Here is a 12,702-nt window from a genome sequence, read left to right as displayed (position 1 = left end):
AACACATAAAAATAAGAAAAAAAGAAAAAAATTGAAATGAATCCTTTAGTTTATATCCACACAAAAAAATGCAGGAAATTTTGCTATAAAAAAAAAAAAAAAAAAAAAAACTCCTTCATGCAAGCTAACATAAAATAACTTTGGAGAATTTTATGTTTATTTTCTTTCACTGAATTTTATGTTTTTTCATTTTTACTCTTTTTAAGGATTATTATTTTTTTCTGTGTAACAATCATATTACTTGTTACGAGAGAACATATGCGTACGTATGTGTATATGTGTATACGAATGCGTATGTATAAATGCATACATACGTGAATATATACATACATACGTGAATATATGCATACATACATGAACACATACACGCATGAACACATACATACATATATGCACGCTTACATTCATACGTATTTATATTTATACGTATGAGGATTTTTCTCAAATATGCAATGTTAAAGTTACGCTTAAAACAAGTTTAATTTGATTTTATTATTGTCAGTAAACATGCATAAGAACTTTTTTTTATTTTTTTTTTTAATCGACAATAACAATATATATAAAAAAAAAATTATATAGTAAAAAATAAAGCAATGGTTAACAAAAAAAAAAAAAAAAAATGTACGTCGAAGAAATACTCTTTGAACAATTCTTCTTTACATATATTTTTTGGGGGGCATGCTCTTGTTCACATATTTATAAAAAAACAAATATCTGTACGTTTTAAAAGAGAAAAAAGAGAACAAAATTGATGATAAAATAATAGGGTAAAAATTGAGCAATGTTTTGTGGGAATACTTTTTCTTTTTTACACTAGTTTAAAAAACGGGGTAATAGAGTAAGTTGAATTAATGCATTTTAACACACAGTACATATAAATATATGTATACATACATACTCATATATGTACATAAAAATATATATGATACATATACATACTCCTATATATTCATGCATATATATATATGCAAACATACTCATATATATTCATACATATAAATGTACCCATCTAGGTTGTATTTTTTCCTCCTTCGATCTAGAGGTCCCAAAAGATAGGTTTAACTGTTGATCGTTTTGATTTTTTCAATCTTAAATTATTTAATTTAATTAAATTTTTATTATGCAACCTACGAAAGCGATAATAATCTTGTGCTGTGGAATTTTCAACATCCTAAAAAAGGAATTAAAATATTTTATTTAAAAAAAGAAAAAAATTAAGTACTGTTATCCTGAAAATCTTCCTGATATGCTTCATAAAACTGCACATATATATATATATAGATAGATAGAGAGATAGAGAGAGAGATAAAGAGAGAGAGAGAGAAAGATAGAGATCGATATACACATGGAAATTTACGCACGCATGTGCGTATATATGCGCTCATATACGTGCAACTCTGTATTTATAGAACTACATAAGTGAGCAACACAATTCTACAGTTTATTAAATAATACTATAAAATTCCTCATAATTTTTTAATTAAAAATTATACTGTTTTTAATTTCACCTTTCCGTATAAAAACATTAGGGCTAATTCACCATAAGTCTTCAATGGTTTTTCTAATTTCCACAACCACTTCGGATATGCATGGTCAGGTAAAATTTCATGATCTTTGTCAACAGAGTTATATATATTAAAAACGTGAACCTTTTCACTACTTTCCGTTTTATTACTACCAGAATCTTTTTTATCTTGCCCCTTTTTACCAGACTTTACCTTTGGGGCCAATGAGTAATTACTTAAAAAAACATTTCTTATACATATAGGAAATACGGATCTTCTATTTATGTGTAAAATAAAATTTTTGTATAATTGCAACATCTCTATGCTTTTTCATTTTTTTTTCTTTTTATTAACATTTATCGAAGTTAATACTTTATCATTTTTTTTTTTATTAACATTTATCGAAGTTATTACTTTTTTTTTTTTTTTTTTTTGTACATTATTTTACATAATAAACAGCTGATTTTCCTAAGTCAGGTTATTTAATACATTATACAATTTTTTTGTTTTTTTTTTTATTGTTAAAATAGCTACCTAGGTAAAGTAATTTATTCGCATAAATACAAATTGGGCCATTTGCTTTATATATATATATATATATATGCAAATATAAACATTTAATAACCCCTAATTTCATTCTGCAATTTTAAAAACTGCTTTTTTTTTTTTTTTTTTTTTTCATATGTAGAATAATATTTCTTCTTATTTACTTTGTGCTTAATCTTTTTAAAGAAACTGGCTTTTATGAAATACCATTTTTTTTCTTTTCATTAACATTTCAAAAAGTAAATGTGCATTATTTTCTCCTTTTCATGATCCGTCAAGCTTATTATGTAGGCATTTTTATCACTGCCATTGTACTTCTCTTATGTGTACAATTTGTACTTACGAATGCGCTGCATTTTTTGTTGAACTGGTTTAATATTTTTATGTATCATGGAAAAACTGCAATTTCTTCTTGAATATGTTTTGCAGTTGCACAGTTAAGAAGTACAACAGTTGAAGCGATTATAATTATCACACGTTTTGTTTTGTATTGTATGTTTTACTTTTTTTTTTTTTTTTTTTTTTTTTTATTATACCACGCGGATGCGCGTTGATTATAACCATCTGAAATGCAAAATATTTAAGGTTTATTTCACCTATTTATACTAAAAATTTTTGAAAATAATGGAAAAAAATATGAAGCGCTCTACATAATGAGCAATTCATAAAAATGATATATAAAATACTTTAAAAAAGAACAAATGAATTGCTTAAAAAATGAACAAATGAAATTCTTAAAAAGTGAATACACGAAATACCGAAAAAATGCGTAAAATTAACTAACACAAACGTTAACGAAAAATATAAAGTATAAAATACCTCCATTTGTACATGAACACACACGTAATAACGTAAATGTATGGAACATCTATAATTTTAAAAATTACCCATGTGTGAATAAACAGGTGAACTCGCTAATACAATATTTGGTAAAACGCTGCATATATAATCAATTTTTTGATTATCATTAGGTATATTATTCCATGTACGATATGGAATATGAATTACTTTATACCCCATCTGAAACAAAAATTTATGTCTCCATTTTGATAAAGCCGTTAAATTTTCTGAATTTAAATAATACTGAAAATGTGCATTTAATTCAATAATATAATTTGATTCAGGGTGATAAATATCAACCATAAAAGGTCCACATTTAACTGAATTTAGGTGTTCTATTTTTAATATCGTTAATAGATCACTTACCTCTTTATGTAGCATACTTGTATACCCACCACATATTTTATCTCCTAATTTAATATGTTCACTATTTTTTCCATCGATCTGGACTTTTTCTTTCAAGTTTCTACTAGTGTTATTCATTATATTTGGTTTATTGTAAAACTTCACTCCATCTTCAACAATTTCATCATCATCATCTCCAACGTTTCCTGAGTAAATATCCTTGTCATTACTTGAAGAGTTTCCATCTGAATATCCCTCATCGTTGCTATCTGAGCATCCCGCATCGTCGCTATCTGAGCATCCCTCATAATCGCTATCTGAACATCCCTCATCGTCGGTGCTTGAATAGTCGCTACATGGATAGTGGCTACCTGAACAGTCGTTATCATCACTGCGTAAACACCCTCTAACCGTTCTTTCCTTTCTCCTCAAACTGTTCAAATAATTTTTATGGTTTATTTTGTTAATTTTTTTTAAATTGCTTTCCCTTGAATAGCGTTGTAGAAATTCCCTTTGCTCCTCAGTGAGCTTGTTATATATGGATGTGTGAAACAACATAATATATAAGTACAGTATTTGCAAATGTCTTGTGTAATAATTGAAATATTCTTTGTAAAATGTAGCTAATGATATAAATTTTATGATCATTTCTTCATTAAAAAATTCGAGAAAAGTTATAGCCTTAATTGCTCTTAATTCTTTCCCTGTGAAATTACCTAATCTTTCCTGTAATGTTATTTGTAAAGCCTTACTATATACAATATTTGCTAAATCTAATTTAGAAATAGAATTAGCAGATTTTATCAAAAAATTATTTCTCAGAATAGACCAACATAAGGTCATATTTTTTAATGCATATATTAATTTAAAATCATTCCATTTTAATCTTGAACAACTTTGAAAAAGATATACATAATGCTTTGGCTTCATATTATTTTCTCTATTAAAAATCTCACACAATATATCATTTATCATTTTTTTATTAGTAACTTTAACAGATGCAATAGTTTGTAAATATCTTAAAAGACTTCGTACATGTACTTTTGTAGACAAAGTTATGACTCTGTTCATGAAAGCTAACCATAATTCCAAATCTACAGTTTTCCCCTTTCTAACTAATTTTGCTTCATTCATCATTAAAAATCGCAATTCTCTGGCCCTTACTGTATTTAATGTTGATATATCAGGAGAGAAATAGTCTTTGTGAAACCAATATTTTCTGGGACTAATTCGAATTTTTTTTTCCTTTTCCTCTGTTTCTTCTAACGAAACGCTTTTATCTAATAATTCTTCATTCACTCTATTATTATTATTGTAATTACTATTTTTCTTTTTATTTATATCATTTAATAATTTTCGTTCATTTTCATTTAATTTTTTCACATCCACATTATCTAACTGTCTTTCTCTATCTCTTATAAAAGATTTATAAAAAGAATTTTCCTTCATTCCATATACCCCTTTTTTTTCAAAAGGATTTGGCATATACCAAAAAGTGTTCAGTTCTTTTTTTTTTTTTCTTTCTCTTCTTCCTTAAAATCTCGAATATCTAAATTCACATTTTTTCTCCCTTTTTGCAATAAATGTCTCAAACTTATTTTGTCATCATTTTTTGGAATATGCTCCTTCTTTTTAAGTAATTTCTTGTATTCGTGTGGTTTCAAGTTCTTTTTCCCCTTTCCTTTAAGTTCTTCTAACATTCGATTATAGCCTGTTTCTTCCGAGTCTATATTTTTCGTATTTTCGTTATTATAGCTATCTTTACTATATTTGCCATCATTACTATAATTGCTGTTATTATTGTTCCTATTTGCTTCGTATTTTTTATTTTCATTGAGTGGTATGGTTTTATGAGGAACGGTAAAATCCTGCTCCTGCTTTAAATACGATTTTTCAATTTTAGGTAACATCCATTTTTTTTTTCTTTTTATCCAACTCTTCCTTTTGGAAATTTTGATTTTCATTAATTTGCTTATAAATCTTACATTTGTAAAAAACATATTCTTCAAAATATTATATTCTTTTTAATTATAAAAGAATTCTCATAGTATATTTTACATAAATGCTCTGCATGAGTTATCCATAAAAAGCTAATTTACAGAAATAATGCGGTTTCTATGGGCACATAATGCTTACACATTATTTCTTTTCCAAAAATGTACGTTATATATATATATATATATATATATGTGAATCTACAAAACCGTAATTCTTATACTTCACCCCACTTAATTTAATTGCGTTGCTTAAAAAAGGAAATCATACATAAAAAAAAGAAAAAAAGCACTTTTTCGTTCTATACTCTTTTTTAACTTTTTTTTTTTTTTAATTAATCCTATATTAAATGAAGTGTTTTTGAGATAAAAAAATATACACTCATATCCTATTGTACAAGTTTAATTATGCACCTGTTCGTGTAATGCATTCTTATAAATATATATATATATATTATATGTGTATTCACCTGAAATGTTCACCATAATATATAATTAATTTTGAATAGATACATTTTTTTTTTTTTTTTTTTTTCAATTTACCCATTTGATTAAATGTATTTATACCATTTTTACAATTGTAAAAAAAAGGATTTTTCCTTAATTCATAATGTATACTTCTTAAATTTTTATAATTTCTCATATTTACAAATGAACGAAAAACTTCAGCCTTTCTTTTTTTTAAATATTTCATGACAGGAATATTTTGCGCTTTTTAATTATATATTAATGTATAAAAATATATAAACGATTACATATATGTAATTATGTATACAAGAACCATATAGTGTTCTAGATATTTATCATAATAATAATAATATGAACCACCTGTAATATTTTTTTTATTTATTTTAATTCTCTTCTTTTTATAAAAAAGTGCTTATTAAAAAAAATGAACAAAATTATAGAGAAAGTTTTGTAACACACAATTATTATTACACTGATGTCATATAAATATGAAAAAAATTCATCTTTTTCATACTGTATATTAAAATTTACATGAACTTGTCATATTTTTATGTGTATTCTTTACATATGTGATCTTTTTTTTTATTAACATGAAATAATTCAACACATTATAAACATTTAGCTATTCTAATTAAAGTATATACGTATATTTGTCAATATATATATAAATATATCAATATTTGTAAATATATATATATATATATATATATATATATAAGTACATGTAAATATGTATCATTTGGAGAAAACGAGATATAGTAATTGATAGAAAGCTATTTCTTCGTCATTTTGTTCAATATTTCTTGTGTTCCTGTTTATATATATATATATATACATACGTATAAATATGTACAATTTTGTATAAATTTGTATAAATGTATGTATGCATATATATATATATATATTTATTTATTTATTTACAAATGTGCGTATGAATACGTTTACTTATGCTGATTTAAATTTGGTAATAGCTAAGCGAACTTAGCTGGAAAAAATTATATTTAGTTGATATTAATTGCATTTTGAAAGTTTTAGCTTATTTTTTAATTTTGAGTTGCACTGGAAATATTTAATTGTTAAAAAAATAAAAAAAACAGCAAGTGAAAATTTGGAGCTTGTAACTAAGCAGACTTGATAATTTATTTTTATTAAGATGAATTATGTTATATATTCACATATTATTAAAAATATTATATATAGATATATGTATATTATTTTGCTTATACATAATTATATGCAAATGTGTATATGCACATAATTATATACAAATGTGTATACGCACATAATTATATACAAATGTGTATACGCACATAATTATAAGCATTTGTGTATTTATACACCTTTACGCTTATATTTTATGTATTATTGCTAATATATGCACATATATGTAAGAATATTAAAAAAAAATAAAGTTTAATTTTTTACACTTTTATGAATTTATTTCCCCGTATTATATATAATAATATTTTGCATTTCTATTGCTATTTGTATTTCTATTTCTTTTTCAATTTTTTTTTTTTTTTGTTCATTGTGAAAGTTTAAAAAAATGAAATATAAATAATATATACTTATAAACCTTTTTTTTTTTTTTTTTTTTTTTTTCATTAAACAAGTACAGACTTTTTTTTTTTCAAGCAACTGACAACAATTTTCTGTTTTTTAAAATAATTTTTTTCCATGACTTAATTTTTATGCTATTATATTTCCATAAATTTACTTAATTTTTTCATACAAATGAATATTTTTAGTAAATGTGTGTGTTTATATTCTTTTATTTCAGTATATGTAACTTGCTTAAATGAAAATAATAAATCAAATAGTAATAATGTAAACAATGGTAAAACAAACCAAAACTCGGGTGACGTTGATCTCAGTAATCTTGGAGATCTTTTAAATGCTTATAAAGGAAATAATAACAAAGACAATTTAAATAATAGTGGTAGTAATAATAATAGTAATAATAATAGTAATATTAATAGAAATAATAATAGTAATAATAGCAATAATAGTAATAATAGCAATAATAGCAATAATAGTAATAATAGTAATAATATTAATAATAATAATAATAATAATAATAATAATAATAATAATAATAATAATAATAATAATAATAATAATAATAATAATAATAATAATAATAATAATAATAATAATAATAATAATAATAATAATAATAATAATAATAATAATAATAATAATAATAATAATAATAGTAGTACTAATAATAATAACTTGGATATGCTTAAAAACGTATTGAATTCTAATGGCTCATCAAATGCTAATTTAGAAAATTTAATGAATCTTTTTAATAGCTTTTCAAATAAGGGCAACAGTGATCATACAAATGATGCAAGTCATAATAAAGATAACGGTGCAAATGGTAAAGCAGCCCATCCACTTGAACATTTAACAAGCTTACTTGGAAATTTAGGAGGTAAAAATAGTGGGGATGGTAGTGGTGGGAAGGGTTCAAATCCTATGGAACATTTAACAAGCTTGCTTGGAAATATGGGAGGTAAAAATAGTGGGGATGGTAGTGGTGGGAAGGGTTCAAATCCTATGGAACATTTAACAAGCTTTCTTGGAAATATGGGAGGTAAAAATAGTGGGGATGGTAGTGGTGGGAAGGGTTCAAATCCGATGGAACATTTAACAAGCTTGCTTGGAAATTTAGGAGGTAAAAATAGTGGGGATGGTAGTGGTGGGAAGGGTTCAAATCCGATGGAACATTTAACAAGCTTGCTTGGAAATTTAGGAGGTAAAAATAGTGGGGATGGTAGTGGCGGGAAGGGCTCAAACCCAATGGAACATTTAACAGAGTTACTCGGGCATCTTGGTGGTAAAAATAGTGGGGATGGTAGTGGTGGGAAGGGCTCAAACCCAATGGAACATTTAACAGAGTTACTCGGGCATCTTGGTGGTAAAAATAGTGGGGATGGTAGTGGTGGGAAGGGTTCAAATCCTATGGAACATTTAACAAGCTTTCTTGGAAATATGGGAGGTAAAAATAGTGGGGATGGTAGTGGTGGGAAGGGTTCAAATCCGATGGAACATTTAACAAGCTTGCTTGGAAATTTAGGAGGTAAAAATAGTGGGGATGGTAGTGGTGGGAAGGGTTCAAATCCGATGGAACATTTAACAAGCTTGCTTGGAAATTTAGGAGGTAAAAATAGTGGGGATGGTAGTGGCGGGAAGGGCTCAAACCCAATGGAACATTTAACAGAGTTACTCGGGCATCTTGGTGGTAAAAATAGTGGGGATGGTAGTGGTGGGAAGGGTTCAAATCCATTGGAGCATTTAACAAGCTTGCTTGGAAATATGGGAGGTAAAAATAGTGGGGATGGTAGTGGTGGGAAGGGTTCAAATCCGATGGAACATTTAACAAGCTTGCTTGGAAATTTAGGAGGTAAAAATAGTGGGGATGGTAGTGGCGGGAAGGGCTCAAACCCAATGGAACATTTAACAGAGTTACTCGGGCATCTTGGTGGTAAAAATAGTGGGGATGGTAGTGGTGGGAAGGGTTCAAATCCATTGGAGCATTTAACAAGCTTGCTTGGAAATATGGGAGGTAAAAATAGTGGGGATGGTAGTGGCGGGAAGGATTCAAATCCTATGGAACATTTAACAAGCTTGCTTGGAAATTTAGGAGGTAAAAATAGTGGGGATGGTAGTGGCGGGAAGGGCTCAAACCCAATGGAACATTTAACAGAGTTACTCGGGCATCTTGGTGGTAAAAATAGTGGGGATGGTAGTGGTGGGAAGGGCTCAAACCCAATGGAACATTTAACAGAGTTACTCGGGCATCTTGGTGGTAAAAATAGTGGGGATGGTAGTGGTGGGAAGGGTTCAAATCCATTGGAGCATTTAACAAGCTTGCTTGGAAATATGGGAGGTAAAAATAGTGGGGATGGTAGTGGTGGGAAGGGTTCAAATCCTTTGGAGCATTTAACAGAGTTGCTCGGACATCTTAATAATAATAATAAGGACGAGAATAAAAGTGGGAACAATAACAAAGTTATAGGTGATATTCAGTCTATATTGGGAAAATTTTTAAACTCAGAAAAAAATAAGAATGCTCCTTTTTCATTAGATAAAAGTGTGACAGATGGTTCTACAAAATCAAAAGAATCAATATTATTAGAATATAACAAAAAGGAGAGGGATTTGATAAACGAGTTGCAAAATTTAATAAAAAAAAGTAAGGAAAATATGAATAATAAAGAATTAAATGAGAAAAATGAAAAATTGAAAACGTTCTTTTCATCTTTAAGAGACAAGTATAACCCGTATTCATATGAAAGGAAACTTCTGGATGATTTGATCAGTGAAAATGATATAAAAAATAAATATAACATAGATGATAGTTTTGAAAAGAATATATTTATACATGAAAAAGATGATGTAGTATATGAACAGATGAGTGATGCAGAAAAAGAAAAGAAGACAGAGATGTTTGAAGATATAAACGAATTAGACGATCACGAAACAGTGGAAAGTGGGTCTATTAATAGTAATATGTTAAGAAAGAATAAAATGGAAAATGCGAGTGTCTTAAGAGGGTTGATTAGTGGTGAGAGTGACAATTTACATGAATGTAATTGTTCATCACATAAAAATAAAAATTGCATATTTTCCTATATAAATTATAGTAATTTAGAGTATATGTTAGAAAGTTTGGATATTGATGTAAAATCAATGGTAAAAGAACACATAGATAGTTATAAGAATGCTAAGCATCATTTTAAAAAATCGGACTCATTTCTTGTACCCTTGTTACCATTAAATGTAAAATCAAATATACAGAATACTTCTAAGTATATATTAAGAGTTCCTCGTGTTTTATTTTTATCAACAAAAAAAGCTTTTTCTACATCATTGGATAGATACTTTTTCAATTTATATGATGTAATGGAAAATCAATTAAAATGGAATACTTATATATGGGGTTATGGTTTTAAACACTATCCTTTATTTTTTTCCAAAAATTTACATACCTTATTACATAACTATGATAAACAAATAGGAAGTGAACCTTTTGATTTAATTTTTGTTCATAGTAGTTTTGTTTCTAATTATTACAATCATTATTTTTTTTTAAAAAACATGCCCAAATTAACTACACTAATTTTTATAAGTGATGGATGGGATAATAATGTAAAAAACACATATTTGAATTTGTTTCCTCATATATTTTTTCAAAATCAAGTAAATATATTTGAGTATAACCCGATAAGTAGCATTGACACAGCAGCTGAGAGGAGGAAGTTGCATAATAGTTTATGGAATAAAGTATCAAATAGTCGCACAAATGATATTATAACAAATAAACATAAAAAAAAAAAAGAAGGAAAAAAGGGTTCTTCTTCACCTGGTGACGATACGGAGGAGGAAACGTTAGATAAGGATGATCCGAATAGTGGTTATTACAATAGTATGAATGGTACCAATAATGACTATAATGATGATGATGATGATGATAACAAAACTTTGTGGGCCTTCTTACCACATGCAGTTAATCCATGCTGTTTTAAAAAATTTGATAAATGTTTTGAAGTAAAAGAAAATGAACCAAATAATAGAGGAGGAATAAGTCCTACTTATTATTATGACCTTGCAAGGAAAATGGGAAATAGACATAATCCAAGTGTTGAATTAAGTTATTCATTGTTAGATTTATTTTTACCAGTATGTACTTTTAAAGACCCATCATCACTTTTTAATAGCTTTACAAGAGATATTGATATATTATATTTATATAATACAACATCAAGTAATTACAACGATTTCCTTATTCAAAAAATTATGGATTATATATATAATAAAAATATGAACAACTTAAAAGATAAAATTTATAAATATGAGGTAGATTTGTATTACTGGAAAGTATGGGGTTTACAAACAACTCATAAACTTATAAAAAACAAAATGAAAGAATATTATAATATTTTACAAAGAAGTAAAGTATGTGTAATCAGTTCAAAATTTGCTGGTATGTTAAATAAAACAGTCATTGATGCAATGCTAAATGGATGTGTAGTAATTACAGATAAAGGTCATAATAAAGATGTAAACAAATTTTTAGTTACTACTCGTATTCCTTATGAATATTATGAAATATCAGACTTGATTTATAATAATGAAAATATGAATTCTTTAGCTGCTAACCTTGTGGAAAAAATTAATACAACTCTTGATCAAGTAAATAAGGGGAAAAAAAATACAATGAAAATTGAAGCATTCAAAATGGTTTTAAATACTTATACCTATCCAGGTGTAATATTAAATTGGATACTACCTACATTATATTTTCATTATAATAAGGAAAAATATGAACTTATTAATAATTATTTCGTTTTACCACAATATTTTGATAAAGTTATTTCAAAAAGTTTAAAAACAACAAGTGCTAAGAGAGAAAAAATTATTGCCAATATTGATTTGTCTTTGCAGGAAGATCTTATCATGAATAATAATGAAGTAGCCACTTGGTACATTATATGGATAGTAATATTTGTAGTTGTACTTTTCTATATTATAAGAAATAGTAATATTCTTAGTCTTATTTTTAAACAACGCAAGCTGCATCTATGAAGGTTAGTTCACGTGCTCGCAATGCTCGCTGTACGTAAATGTATACGTATATATACACGTGTACATATATGTACCATATGTGTATACTTATATACTACAAGTGTATAAAATGTATGCCATTTTATGCAATTTGTGCGTTGTACCAAAATGAAGAACGAGTTGTATATGTCTACAGGAATTACCAAAATGATCCTCCACCCATGGGTTAACATTATTTTACATTGATTTACATGTAAAAATTTTTTTTTTTTTTTTTTTTTTTTCATAATAACACATTTATTTTGTGAGCTTATTGTACCACTGTATGTTTATTTCTGAGAAATACGTGTACATGCCATATGTATATATATGTATGTTTCCCTGTTTTGTGTAATTTATTTTATTTTTTTCCTTTTTCCCCCTTTCTTTTG

General features: G+C 26.7%; 4 protein-coding genes across 4 annotated transcripts; 1 reads left to right on the top strand and 3 right to left on the bottom strand.

Moving 5' to 3' along the window:
• Nucleotides 1–1,036: 1,036 nt before the first annotated feature.
• MKS88_002835 (ribosomal protein L37) lies at nt 1,037–1,823 on the bottom strand (the record flags this gene model as incomplete). The annotated part of the gene is made up of 2 exons (XM_067215877.1): nt 1,037–1,171; nt 1,509–1,823. The coding sequence occupies 2 exons, from the start codon at nt 1,821–1,823 to the stop codon at nt 1,037–1,039; spliced, it is 450 nt and encodes a 149-aa protein (XP_067073412.1).
• A 1,104-nt stretch (nt 1,824–2,927) lies between these two features.
• On the bottom strand, nt 2,928–4,685 carry MKS88_002834 (RAP protein; the record flags this gene model as incomplete). The annotated part of the gene is made up of 1 exon (XM_067215876.1): nt 2,928–4,685. One exon carries the CDS (start codon nt 4,683–4,685, stop codon nt 2,928–2,930), a length of 1,758 nt encoding a protein of 585 aa, XP_067073411.1.
• Nucleotides 4,686–4,735: 50 nt separating this feature from the next.
• Nucleotides 4,736–5,200, bottom strand: MKS88_002833 (RAP protein; the record flags this gene model as incomplete). The annotated part of the gene is made up of 1 exon (XM_067215875.1): nt 4,736–5,200. The coding sequence occupies one exon, from the start codon at nt 5,198–5,200 to the stop codon at nt 4,736–4,738; it is 465 nt and encodes a 154-aa protein (XP_067073410.1).
• A 2,232-nt stretch (nt 5,201–7,432) lies between these two features.
• On the top strand, nt 7,433–12,292 carry MKS88_002832 (golgi protein 2; the record flags this gene model as incomplete). Its single annotated transcript, XM_067215874.1, has 1 exon — nt 7,433–12,292. The coding sequence occupies one exon, from the start codon at nt 7,433–7,435 to the stop codon at nt 12,290–12,292; it is 4,860 nt and encodes a 1,619-aa protein (XP_067073409.1).
• Nucleotides 12,293–12,702: the final 410 nt, after the last annotated feature.

This window comes from Plasmodium brasilianum, chromosome 9, assembly GCF_023973825.1.
Source record: "Plasmodium brasilianum strain Bolivian I chromosome 9, whole genome shotgun sequence".
NCBI lineage: Eukaryota > Apicomplexa > Aconoidasida > Haemosporida > Plasmodiidae > Plasmodium > Plasmodium brasilianum.
The sequence above is the reverse complement of the archived record's forward strand: the minus strand, read 5'-3'. Positions and strand labels throughout refer to the sequence as shown.